Raw genomic sequence first — 13,842 nt, forward strand, 5'->3', positions numbered from 1 at the left:
TTTTTCCAAAAAGCATTTACTGTACAACATTCAGAATTTACATTGATAATACAAGGCACAGAAAATCTGGTATGAAGCCAAGGCCATAATACGTTGTTTCTCTTAAGGAGGCATCAGATTCTGCCTGTATCTTTTCTTGTAGTAAAGAAATATTTTATTCCATCCAAATTTTGATGAAATTTCAGAAAGCCACTTTGTGGCATTAACCGATTTATTTTCAAAGGGCTCCAAAAATCATGAAGTTAGAGTTAGAGAAGAACTAAGTCTTTGAGTATACATAATTGTAATCATTTTATCTTCTACAACTTTGGAAAATTATTGGTTTACCTGTTTGCAAAACACAGTGAAGAAATTTCATTTCTCTGTGTACTTGTTCATTTTCACCTCCTATTTCTTTTTCTTCTATCAGTTTGTATATTTATTTATCAAATTATGTAACCAGCCCCAATTCTAAGGGACTCTGATATACAAACATGAAACTAAATTACAGAACAAATGAAATGTCAAATGAATTTAAGAGGCTCACTGGAGCCAATAGCACCCTAAAATAAAATGGCTTTAGCTATCTCCAGAAAAGGCTAATGAACTCAGTAGTGGGAGAGTGTTTGAAAGAGTGGAGGCTCCTGTGGAGAAGACTTATGAAAATCTCATACTTCTGGAAAAGTCTAATATATTCTTTTCTTTGCTTAGCCTTCCCATAAAATAAATGTTCATAATTAAATAAATAAAATAAGTGATCATCATTATAATTTCACAAGTTAGTGTTCTTCAGATAGATCTTTAGATTTCAGCATTTTTTAAAAAGTATGCACTTTGCTTTGAATTCTGAATATATGGGCATACTTCTTACTCTTGCAACTAGAAATCATTCTGTTGCCATCTGCCACACTCTACATGGGGCTACCTTTGAAAACTATTTGGAAGCTGCAGTTGGTCGCAGTGGAACAAACACTTTTGGAGACCTCCCTGGGGGCACATAAATTCCCATAAAATAAATGAGCTTAGCTAAGGTGCTTCCATCATGAAAAACTAAATTTTAAATTCTATTGTCTATTTTCATATCCTCGAAACTCCACCTAATTGATGAACTGCGGTGGCGCAGTGGTTAGAATGCAGTACTGCAGGCTACTTCTGCTGACTGCCGCCTGCCTGCAATTTGGCAGTTCGAATCTCACCAGGCTCAAGGTTGACTCAGACTTCCACCCTTCCGAGGTCAGTAAAATGAGGACCCAGATTGTTGGGGGAAAGAGGCTGACTCTGTAAACCACATAGAGAGGGCTTTAAAGCACTGTGAAATGGTATATAAGTCAATGCTGTCGCTTGCTTGCTGCTAATTCAGCATCCTGTTTTCTGAATGCCCAGTCAAATAACTCAGGAAACATATCAGATAAGACAGAATCACATAACGCTTCCTAGCAAGTAGAAGTCTATAGGCATAAGTTTTAAAGACAGTTGATGTATAAATCAATGGTGATATTTGTAAATGTTGATCTAGATACATTTTCTTTTAAGTTTTTATGCATTAAAGACCAAATGAATAAGCTTTTGGGGACCTAGTGACATGTTGGGGCATCTAAAAAAGTGTCATTCGGTGTTATCCCATAAAAAGAAAACTTTCTTGACAGTGAGATAGGCGGCATATAAATGTAATAAGTGAAAGTTAAATGACGTTTGTCTGCCATTTTAATATTCTAAATTTCTGTTTAAAACTATTTTAAGGAATTGCTTTTAACCTCATATTACTGTTTGCATGTGTTGTGGCCCAGCAGCAGCCAGCTGAGCTGTTGGTGGACTCTGACAGCTCAGACCATTGCGGGACTGCTCTGGAGGATGAGGAAGACTCTGGAGGGTGTTTGGAGTCAGAGAAGGAACTAGAGAGGCCTGTTGGCCACCAGGTGGCATCTGAGTCAGGGAGCAGTGAGAAGGAACAGAGGGAGGTTGTCCCTGATGTGGTGTACGTAAAGCTGAGAGGAGAAAGGAATAGCTGTGGAGAAGACATCATAGAAGGAAGTAGGGACAGCTGGCTAAGGTTGTGGCCCCTCCCAAAGAGTTTATAGGTGGAGCGACGGGAGGGGAATCTTTGCAGGAAACAACAGTCCACTTTACTAGCTGTTGAGAAAACATTCCATAAGTCTAATCTTGGTTTCTTGAAGATAGTGTTCTAGGCTCCTAGCCAAGGGGTGGTTTTATCTCTGTAATTAGTCATGGCAGACAGCCAAGCCTGTGTCTGCATATTTATTAGAATCACGGGACAGAACAGTATGTATTTCTCATTTCAAGCTGGTGAGAAAGCATAACAGTGCCTTTTCAGAAAGGAGATCTGGATATCCTAAGGATTACAGAACAGTGATGAAAGATTTCAAGCCACATCTGACATTAGGAGTTCAGTTTATAGTTCCAAGAGTTAAGATTCACAGCTTTAATTCTGAGGTACCACTTTCCCCAAAGGACAACTGTGTCTTGATTTTAAATCAAGAAATGGGGGGAAATGCTAGAGAGATGGATCTTAGTTTATGTGCAAGAAAAGAGGAAAAAGAGGATCAAAAATAAAAATATAGAGTGAGATTCTATTAGCGGCTGATGGATTGTTGGAAGATTTTATAATCATATTACTTTTTCCCCACATCCCGTTATTTCCACATCCCATTATTTCAGCCTAGCATGAGTCTGTTATTTGGCACTTCTGTTTAGGTGACATATCATTTATTATCACACTAAGTGCAAAAATAAAATAGTGTTGATTAAAAAAAAGTGCATAGTGATATACAAAGCAAACATAAAGCTCACTGGAGAGTTGGGAAAGGCAAAGAGAAAACCATACCTTAATCTGTTAAGATCAGGTAAAATTATTCTTTTAATTCCAGCATCTCAATTTTACATAGAAGATAAAATGTCTACTTTTGCTGAGACAACAAAATAGTGGTTTCATTTCTCATCAGAAAACCTTCATTCCTCTACAAATTATTCTGGAAGTGCTCTATCCCAAATGATCAAAATCTACCAAAAGGAGTTTAAAAGTGGCTTTAGAAAGCACTTGCAAATTAGCACATTTCTTTAGATCATTCTTCAATTTCTTCCAATTTACAAACACAGAGAGAGATTGGAAATGCAAGATATGAGCAGTACAGTTTTAATACATATGGCATGTTAACATTTTTGGACTTTTAAGAAAATGGAAAGAGAGAGTGAAGTTATTATAATTCCCAGTTATTATAATTTTTAAATAAATAAATTCAAAATAATGAATAATAAGGCCACAAGTGATGGCCATCCATATCAGAGAAATATGCATACAGATATAAGTATTATATTAGAGGAACGCCATGGGTGAGGAACTTCTGGAGACTATAAAGGTGAATACAAAGAAAATACAAGGAAAAAGGGACATGAAATATATACTAATTTTTATGAAGTTGGTTTTAGCCAAATCCACTGACTCGGTGTCTATGGAGCTTCTCAGTCATCCAGGTCATGGTTGTCCCAAAGGTGCTTTTTCAAGAGGCAACTGGACTTTCTTTGTTTCTCCAGAACTGAAGAAGCTTCTTGGATGAGAAGTGAAATGTCTTCAAAGGGGAAAAAAAAGAAAGTCCAGCTCCTTCTTGAAAAAGCACCTTTAGGACACTGATTTGGTGTGGAAATGAAAAAATAAATTATTGTTAAAAATAAAACAAACTTGCACAGAAAGGACATCAATTTTATTTAAAAGTTGCGTGCATGTTTTACTGCCAGTTTGGTTCAAGTGGTTAAAGCATCAGGATAGAAACCGTGAACTACAGTCCTGCTTAGGCACAAAGTCAACTGGTGACCTTAGATCAGTTACTCTCTCTCAGCCCTAGGAAGAAGTGGACAGGCAAACTACTTCCTGAAATCTTGCCAAGAAAACTGCAGGAGTTGTCCAGGCAGTCTCCAGGAGAGAATATTGACTTAAAGGCACACACAGAGGTATATATCCTATTCTATATCTCAGTATTTCAGTGAAAGGTCTTTCTCGTCAACAATTTAATTTTCAGATGCTAACGATTGGTGCCAATAGTAGTACAGAGAACCATTTTAATTTTCAGCAGATCAAACTGGATCCAAATGTAGTAACTGAAAATAAACTTTTGTAATCAGGTGCAGGGTTTTACATTTGCTCACTTTAAATGTCAGTTGTAAATAGCATTTCTGATCTCAAGAATAGGGCTTGTCTTTTACAAAGCAAGTGTTTTCTGTCTTCTGTGAAGCAAGTGTTTTATAATTTGAACTTTAAAAAAATGTTATTGTGCTCTGAGATGTTAGGCATAGAAAAATAGAACACTTCTAGAACTAAGGCAGTGAACATGGTGGGTAACATTTTATCATTTTGTTGCCTCTAATGCTAAACACTTGTTTGTTCATTGAATTGTGCTGTCTGAACTTGGTTATTTGATTGCAGGTGTTGCATCACCCAAGTGAATGAGGTTACTTCATTGGGTAAGGAAACATCTACAAGTAAGCAACCAAGCTCCCAGGACACCAAAGACTCCACAATTCAATGAGCTACAAATATTCTCTTCTATTGGAACTCTATTTGTTTCTGATCCAGCTACACTAGTCACATTATTGGGGGGTCAAAGGTCTATTGACTTAAGATAGCAATCCTAGATATGCTTATCTGGCAATATGTTCTACTCAGCTCAGGAGCGTCCCCAGGGTATGTGCCAAAAATCAACCACAACAATGGAATTAAATTCCATATTGCCCATGAATATTGCAGCCACCATCTTAAATTTGTTTAACCATATCATGTAGACATACATGTTTTAGCTCAGGAGAAGTTCCTTGAATGCACACACCTTAGAATACATTTTTATGGCATTCCATTTTGATTATATATTCATGTAGCTATGTGGTTATGCTTTTTCAAGAACACTTTTTTTTGTTTTTCTGAAATATACTGCTGGTTTTGCACCCACGTTAGCTACAAAACGCTAACAGGATGTGCCTTATCCTTCTCTCTGCTTTCTTTCTCCAGAAATGTTCAGACTCTTTGGCTTCTTATGCTTTTATTCAAGATGCACAGGGGAGAACACAAATCTTTATTGCAGAATCCCGCCCTTACAGAAATAAGGAAAAAAAAGAAGCAACATCCCTGTCATTTTCAGGATGAAAAACAATCCGAAATCCCACCTTTTGCAAAGGAAGCCTGTTAGAAAAGAAAACAGATTTTGATAGTATTTAATAAATATGTATGTGTGTTTTTCACCTTCTAGTGTTTCTGCCTCCTCTCAGCTCATAGTGATTCTAAAATCTGAAATTGAAAAAAAAAATTGCCATCAAAAGAACAAGGTGTTTTTTTTTTTTTTTTTGATGGACCAGAACATTGTAAAATTAATGTAGACATTTGGACGATGTTGCTTTTGCAGGCTTTTTTTGTCTAGATTAAAATCCTTGAGACTGACTTGGTGCCCTTACACACACACACACACTTATCAATATAAGAAGCCCATAAAAGAAATGTATGCTATGGATGCCTGTCAAAACTTTTTTTTTTTTTTTTTGGAAAATAGAAAAATTGACGTTATATTAAAAGGCAGAAAACATATTTTAATAAGGGGGAAAAAACCCAGTGTTTTCTTGCCTTCTAAGTTGCTTAATATTTTTCAGACTTATTAAACAGATATTTTTTTTAAAAAAAAAACCTGATTCCATTTAGTATGAATACATAATATACATATTATTTTTTTAAAAAAGTTTGGGAGCATGTAGAAGAATTCCAATTTGAGATGATTTTTATAGTCATAAATTGGGGGGGGGGAGGTAGAACATTCAGCGGAATACTTCACTGGCTCTTGGACATATTTTTTTCCTATTTAATTAAAACCTACCATATTGGGGTGAAATAAAATCTGGGACTATTGAATTATAATTATCTTTGTTTCTAAACCCGTGAGTATTTTCTCATTTTTTTTAGGTACTCAAAGGAGCATTTTTAATATGAATGTTTCCTGTTTTTTTTCCTAAGCGTTTTTATGGCAGTACATAACTCCTTATGAGATTAAGGCTATGTTGTTACCTATAAAACAACAGCTGTTTCTGATGCTTATTCACATCTCTCAGAACCAAATTTGGTGCTTCCCTTTTGGCAGATGGAGATGCTTTAGATGACACCATCACCATTTCCTGCTGCTAAATAATAATGACCTCCACATGGACATCCAGCTGAACCTTTCCTGTCTATTGATCTTGGAGTCATGCTGCTCCAGAGGCCAATGCAAATGGTCCCAATGGGAGCAGGATCTTTCTCTGAATGAGATGCACAACTTCACTTCAGATTGTCAATTTAACTGACTCCAGACTGTAAACCAGACTGAAGTGGTCAGATAATATCCATGATACATGGAGCTAATTTGTGTTTAGATATACTGTGATATTGGTTTGTCACATTTTCTTGTGGGTTGTCCATATATTTACTAGAGGATACAGCCTTTTCTTTTGCAAGCAGCATCCTGAGCCAATTAGAAATCTCCTTCAGAGAGGAGCAGTTCCAGAATTCTCCTGAAGAACTGGTTTGCATCAAAGCCAAATGTGTGGATGGCAAAGGGGTAATGCTCTAAAAATCTTTAAAAAATATGTCTAGGTGATTAGGACATCGGAACTCTCCTTGCTGGTTATAGCTGTTGGAAACCTGTATACCCTTCAGGCACATTTTGCACTTTAGTATATATTATATTTCCTTAATGCAATTTATATTGTATTGCAAATATACTCTCTTCTTAATTTGCACATTTGTACGTAGGCATTGTGCAGGCATCAATATTTTTCTTCAAGCTAATTTCCCTAATATGCATCTATTTGACCCCTTTGCCCCTCTATCTCATGAGGTAACTGCTGGAGAGAGAACATGGAACCATCAGAAATGATCATTAACAATTAAACATTTTACTGGAGATATGTGTGGTCTTCATGACGTTTATCTCTACCCTAGAAGCTGAGCAACCCAATTCATTTTCCTTTCCTTTATTCCATGAAAGATGTACAGAAAATCAAGGAGCTCCAAGCTTTTCTAATGCATGAACTGAATGGAAACAAAGTGTAAATTGAAAGACATGGGAGCTTAAGAAAATTTAATAGCCCAAGCAGTAAATATAAAGGTGGCATGAATGATAACAAAGTGGGCATTAGTGAGCTTTGACTGTACAAATAGCAAAATCACTTAAACTTATATATCGCTCCATAGTACTTTATAGCACTCTCTGGGCATTTTAAAAAGTCAGCATATTGTCCCCCAACAATCTGAGTCCTCATTTTACTGACATCAGAAGGATGGAAGACTGAGTCAATCTTAAACTAGTGAGGATCGAACTCCAGACTGTGGGCAGAGTTTGCCTGAAATACTGCATTCTCACCACTGTACTACCATGTGCAAAAACACAAATCAATATAATATTTTGAAGTATGCCAAAAGAGCAATAATGCTTTCTGTCTGAATATGTGGTTGTATGAAAGTTGATACAATTTAGCCCAAATATCCTGTTAGTCAATGATCATCTTATTTCCTGGAGCTCATCAGAAAGACGGATGTGGTTAGATTATTTAGCAAGGCTAGAGAGAAACATGTCCATATCCTCCTTTAACCAGGAATTCCATTAGACCCTTGTTTCTTCTGTGGATAATTGGAAAGAAAACCACAGCTTAAAATTAAAATGGTGATAGCTGCAACAACAGAACATCAAACATCTAATTTGAGAAATAGATGACTGATATACTCCTATTTCTTTCAAGTGAAAGGAAAAAAAGTGATTTATGAGAATTGGATGGTCACAATTTCTCAAAAGCAAATGAAGGGGGGGGGGGGTCATCTTTCCTGAAAAAATAAAATAATATTCCTTTGAAGAAAACTATGGTTTTAAACTATGACTTAGAGTAGACTTACTGTAAACAGTGGGGCTAGCACTTTACATTATGTATGACCAAAATCCCTTTGACTTCAATAAATCTAAGTGTTTTAAGCTTAAATCTAGCACAATATGCACAAAAGACTTGGGCAGAAGCAAATTGTTTGATTTTTATATTGTACGGGTGTTAAAAGTTTAACAGTGATTTAACATATTTTTAAAAAGCTTTATAGGGCCTCCCTGATTTTATACCAACAAAGAATGAGTCAAGTCACTATCTTTTTGAAAGCATTTAAATCAGCCCAGCTTTAAGTCAGAACAGTACCTTGAGCAATTACAAAAGTCAAAAATTTGTGTCATCTAATCCAGTACAGTTGACAGACTGATAATACAATAAAATGTTCTCTGGAGTCTTAGAGAATTTTGGCAATCCAATTGGTAGATGGTGGATATTGAACTTCTGGAATGCAATTTATATAATCTACTGTACTCACTTTTTCTGAAAAGATCCAAAATGCATTTACTCCAGTTTTAATTGATCCATTTCTTCTACAGAACAGCTTCTTTCACTTACCTTGCTCCCTGGGAGTATTAATCAAAAATATAAGTAAGAAGTGTGAGCTTCTTAAAGTATAAAATCTCCGCTCTGTATATTATTTGAAAGATACCCATCCCACCAATGCATGTAATGAAAACTATTTCAGTTATGAAACCAGTAATCCAATAACCAAATAATCATAGTTTGATGCAATCCCTTTGGTGCTGCCTTCTATTAATAAGCTTCTAAAAAAAATCAAGTTGCAAAACGCTGCCCTTAGTGTAACATCAGCAAATTTTGAAAATTTGATATAATTTTGACAACTTTATAGCAAATGCTTTTAGAATGAAAAAGAAAAGAAAATCAGATGTATTCTCCTACATTTTTTTCTACTAGTTGGCATTTAGTTGAGAATTGGCTTTTGTTCAATGGAAAAGAGAATTTCAGACACATTCTCACAGCTGGAAAATGGAGCTCTTGCATTTCTGAGACCACCAAAGGCTATATCCTTTATTATATAATCACCTCTTCAGAGGTCTGCAGCTTCCCCTTGCTTTTTATACTTCATATATCAGATGTATAAGGCCACCCAACTCAAATTATGAGACCCTGGGCAACATATAACAAACCTCAAGGAAAAATGCCAGGAGGGAACTCCTACCCTGGGTCTTTTTCAGAGGAGAAAAATATGGTCTCTATGGGAGAGGGTTTGTAGGGAGATGTATCGTAGAAAATAATCTCAGCAATAGAGCCCATCTATTCAATAGAGCAATAGATCTTTCCTATTATAAAGTCATCTGAAAAGCATACCAAGACAAATTTGAAATAAATTCTCAAGTATTTTGAGATTAAAACAGAGTATCAGATGCCTTTTTCACCAAATAAGAAAAGATTTAAACTGCTGACTTTCACATAACATAAGCGCAAATAAAACTGAATCACCAATAACATTTTTTTAAGAATTCTGTTCACGTAACCTCTTGAATTCCTCAATTAGAATATGTATGTATGTATGTATGTATGTATGTATGTATGTATGTATGTATGTATATGTGTGTGTGTGTGTGTGTGTGTGTGTGTGTTTGCTGTATTTGTGCTGATAAATACCAGGGGTTGTAACACAAATACATACATACATACATACATACATGCATACACGCATACATACATATGCATGTATGTATGCGTGCATGCATGCATACATGCATACATACATATGTACAAAAGAGAGACCATGTCCCAGTTTTCTCAAGTCAGGAAAGGAGAAAAAAGATTTTTTTAAAAAAAATTGTCTACATTCATAACCTTTATTCTCTAAAAATGGACAACATTTCTAAAGAAAAGTATGCAACTAGTATTTTTAATCAAATGGATAAAAAAGAGAGAAAACCTTCAGAAATTTGCTTTAAAAATATAGTGCAGGAAACATTTTGCTTTAGCTCTAAGCCCCCAACATAACTCCAAAATGTAGCAGTATATTTCTGTGCATTCTCTACCCTTGATACCAGCAGTGACCTCAAATCCTTGCCTATGCCCTCAGTATGGTCATATTCATCCAAGGGACCTCATGCTGCCTGTTTTCAAGTTGCAAACTAACCTATAAGTTGATTAAACAAAGAAAAAAAAACAAGCAACTCAAACACCTCCCTTACTCCACACACATTTACACAAAGACAATTCCAAGCATCTGCAACAATTTTCTTTTCTTAGTTGAAGCGCTGTGTCTTCATACACACTTGGTGTCTGAAGGATTGTTGGCACACAAGCGTAGAATTTGTGTACATGCAAGTGCGTGGGTGGAGGAGGAGGGGTGTTTTTCCTTTTCATCCAGCATAGAAAAGTCTCTGCGTAACAGTCGTGGTTTACCAGCTTCTTCTGTTCCTCCAAAGGGGACCTGGCTTGAGGACAGAAGGAGGAAGTGACCCACTGAGTGAAAGTTGGGTGGTGGAAATGCACGGTGTGGCTTCTTCCCTGGTAACAGGGGACTCCGTTTCAGTTCAGGCTCATTCGTGATTCTCTGAAAGAAAAGCGATGGTTAAAGTCCATTTTGTCTGCTGTAGATGAAGTTGGGTTCCTCCATTTGAGTTTCTGTAAGGTTAGAAATTTGGGATTGTGTCCTTCCTATTTCTTCCAGAGCACAGGCTAGAGAGTCTAAGTCACCATCATGCTGGTTCCTGGCTTCCCATAAGTCCAAAATGACCGCAGAGGGGCTGTGGTGTGTAGCAAAATAAGACAAATTCCTAGAGAAGGAGAAAAACAGGAGGTGGCAAAAAAAACACGTAAGAGTAGTAAGTATTAAGACCAGAATACAACAAAGTTTTTACATTTAAAACAATGCAATGCCGCAGAGTCGGGGTGATCATATATTCACATTATGTACAGCTAGTTTCAACCATTAACAGTTATTCTACTTAATACATTGTCTGTCCTTCTGTTCGATCACAATATATACGTTTGTTCCAGTCTTGTCATCTTAACTTATACCAATCATAAAATCTATTCCATACCTCAAAATATTCTGATTCCCCTTTATTTTTAAGTTCAAGAGTGAGCCTATCTGCTTCTGCACAGGCCAACACTTTTCTGATTATATCTAGCTCTGATGGTGTATTTTCTTTTTTCCAATGCTGTGCATAGGTTATGCGCGCTGCAGTCAGTATATGTATAATTAGATAGAATGTATCTTTCTTAAACCGCTCCGGTATTATGCCAGGAGAAAAGTTTCTGAGTAGTAAGTATTGTCGGTCAACCGCAAATGAAGAGAGGCAGTCTAAGATGCAAATTGAAAAGTGCACTCCAGTAAGCAAAGATGCTCACCAAATTTGCCACTTGTTCCAAATAACCATTTTTTTCCTCTAATAGCGTTCTAGTTTGGATTCATAATTTTCTCTCAATCCAGCTCAGCACTGGTTCATCTTTTGCTCTCCCTAGCTCTTAGTCAGCCCTTAACTTTGCAAACATTATTGATTATGGGTCAATCTGAATAATAGGGTGAGATGGGGAGGATAACAAATACATCTATGTAGGCTCAAGAGAACCATTTCTTCCAAGGAAGGAGGTTGTCTCTTTCTTCATGTTCTGATATATAGAATGGTATAATAGCCTCCATTCAACCAAGAGATTTCCTCCTAAATGTTCTTGTTGAACATTCTCAAAATGCTTCATGGATTCTTTGATATATTGGATAATCGTGTTTCCAATCCCGCCATGCTTTTTGAGATAAGTAGGGGCTTTTCTGTCTATTAGGACTTCCTGCCTGAACTTTGCATGAAGGCAAACCTAGTTTGCATTGTTGGCAAAAAAGTAAAACGATAATGAAATAAAAGAATGGACTGCTGGAAACTGGATTGCAACATCTAAAAGCCTGATGGTGTTTTACTCCTGTTCTAAACCACAATATTTATTGCTTTCAGCTCTCCTACCTTCTCTTGAAGGCCTGATGTTTTATCATGGCAATAGCAATAACACTTAACTTATATATGGCTTCGAAGTGCTTCACAGCACTCACTGGGTGGTTTGCAATGTCAGTATGTTGCACCCAACAATCTGGGTCCTCATTTTACTGACCTCAGAAGGATGGAAGTCTGAATCAACCTTGAGCCGGTCAGGATCGAACTCCATGTTGTGGGTAAGAGTTTGCCTGCAATATACCATTCCAACCACTGCACCACCAGTGCTCCTCAATCCTTGGTTTATGATCATTCAGAATAGGAAACAACTTGAGTAATCAAATCCCACTTTCTTTATGATAAAGCAACAGTCACATTGAAATAGCTATGCCTCATCCCCACTGTGCGAGAGCATCACTTTCCAAAGAAGACCATATAGGGGTTATGTCTCCTTCCCAGAAGCCTTTGATTCTCACTATGGAAATATAATGCTGGATTGGCAACCAGGTTACATTTAACCTATTTATAAATATACTACCACTTTAGTGATAGAGACAGGGACTCCTTTTGTCTTCCTATAAAAACCTGTAAAAGGTGAATAATCTGTGTCTCTTGGACAATCCAAAGATCTTCACCTTGAAACCTAGCTACAATATTACTGATCTTCAGGGAAGCATTATTACATTGCCCTCTAAAACAGTGCAAATGCATTGAGCCTCCAGAAGCCTTAATAGGCATTTATTGTGTTCTACTCATTGGCCATTTAAGAAAAGAGGAAGTACACAATTTGTCAACCTCCTGGACCTGATGGCACCGTATAACCTTGAATGCCTTGTGAGACCAAAATAATTAAAAAGTGCACCTCTTGGCTGAAAGAAAGGTGAGCACTCCTGTTATATGGAGGCATTAGCATTAACCCTGCCTTTTCCTATTGTCTTTTGTCACTTAAACCAGCTGAAAAGTGTGCATATAAATTATGGAAATGTTCATTTGTTTGCAATAGCTGTGGTGGAGCAAACTAATTTTTGTATGCGCATTATTCTCAAGCTGCCTCTTTACAAATTAACTTGGGTTATTTCCCTTGGGGAAAATGATCTAAGCAAGGTTTTGAAGCAAGTATCTATTTGCATAACTAGATTTGCATACATACAAACCACCAAATGTGCACAATCCATGCATGTACATTTGAAGGAGTTATACTTTTGCTACCATCTTGGTAGAAGGACCACTATTCAGAGACCTTCTGTGAGAGACAGTTCATATCCTGATGACTGAGAGAGTCTTTAAAGGGGTGCTTTGTTTTGATGAGTACATGCAACATATACCAGTAATCCTGAAGCTGCTTTGTAAAGCAATATCCATCACATTGAAAAGTGAAGTGATTAGAGTGCATTATATATTGTCTAATAGCCCTAGCCAAGCTCTGGTGAGTGTTGCTTCAAAAGACTGCTTATCAAACATAGAGGATGTTGTTATTTTAATTCTCCAGCATGGCTTCCCTCAAACTCTTGCTAAACAATGACAGATGGGGCAAGAGACACATCCTCCAACATGGCTCACAGAAAGCTTTGGCAAGCTGTGCTGCAGAACAGACTCTTTGCTTCTCCACCACTTTCTTGGCAAAGCTCAAAGAGGCTTTTGCCCAGCTGGTCCAGAAACTACCTCTAACTTTGGCAAGTGGCAGATAGGAGAGAGAGAGAAACACTTCAAGCCAATCACCTTACCCTGTTAATTGTGAATCTAAGGTACACCTAAAATGTATGATTCTACAGGTGGGAATCTTATGTCCTATCCCACAGTTTGATGTCAGTTGAGCTATGGAATTAGCCTTACTACTAGGTAAAATGAAGGAATTACTTTGACTTATAAGTCATGAACTGCCCAACTACTGCCCTCCCGACCCACTGTTCCTGCCTTCTAAGCAGTGGTGGGTTCCTACTGGTTCAGCCAGGTTCAGTCGAACCGGTAGTGGTTTGGCGACCTGGGTCGCTGGAACCGGCAGCGACCGTGGCTTGCCACGCCCCCAAACTGGTTCTCCAGGTTGCACCACAGGCGCCAC

General features: G+C 37.2%; 1 protein-coding gene across 3 annotated transcripts in view; it reads right to left on the reverse strand.

Annotated features, from left to right (window-relative positions):
* Nucleotides 1–9,690: 9,690 nt before the first annotated feature.
* Nucleotides 9,691–13,842, reverse strand: part of UNC5D (unc-5 netrin receptor D) — a 440,995-nt gene continuing 436,843 nt past the window's right edge. For all 3 annotated transcript variants that reach the window (XM_081960671.1, XM_081960672.1, XM_081960670.1), the window contains exon 16: nucleotides 9,691–10,634. In XM_081960671.1, coding sequence (XP_081816797.1) covers nucleotides 10,430–10,634 — 205 coding nt within the window. In that variant the 3' untranslated portion in view covers nucleotides 9,691–10,429. The remainder of the gene's footprint in view (nucleotides 10,635–13,842) is intronic.

The sequence above is a fragment of the Natrix helvetica genome, assembly GCF_964273705.1.
Source record: "Natrix helvetica genome assembly, chromosome: 8".
NCBI lineage: Eukaryota > Metazoa > Chordata > Lepidosauria > Squamata > Natricidae > Natrix > Natrix helvetica.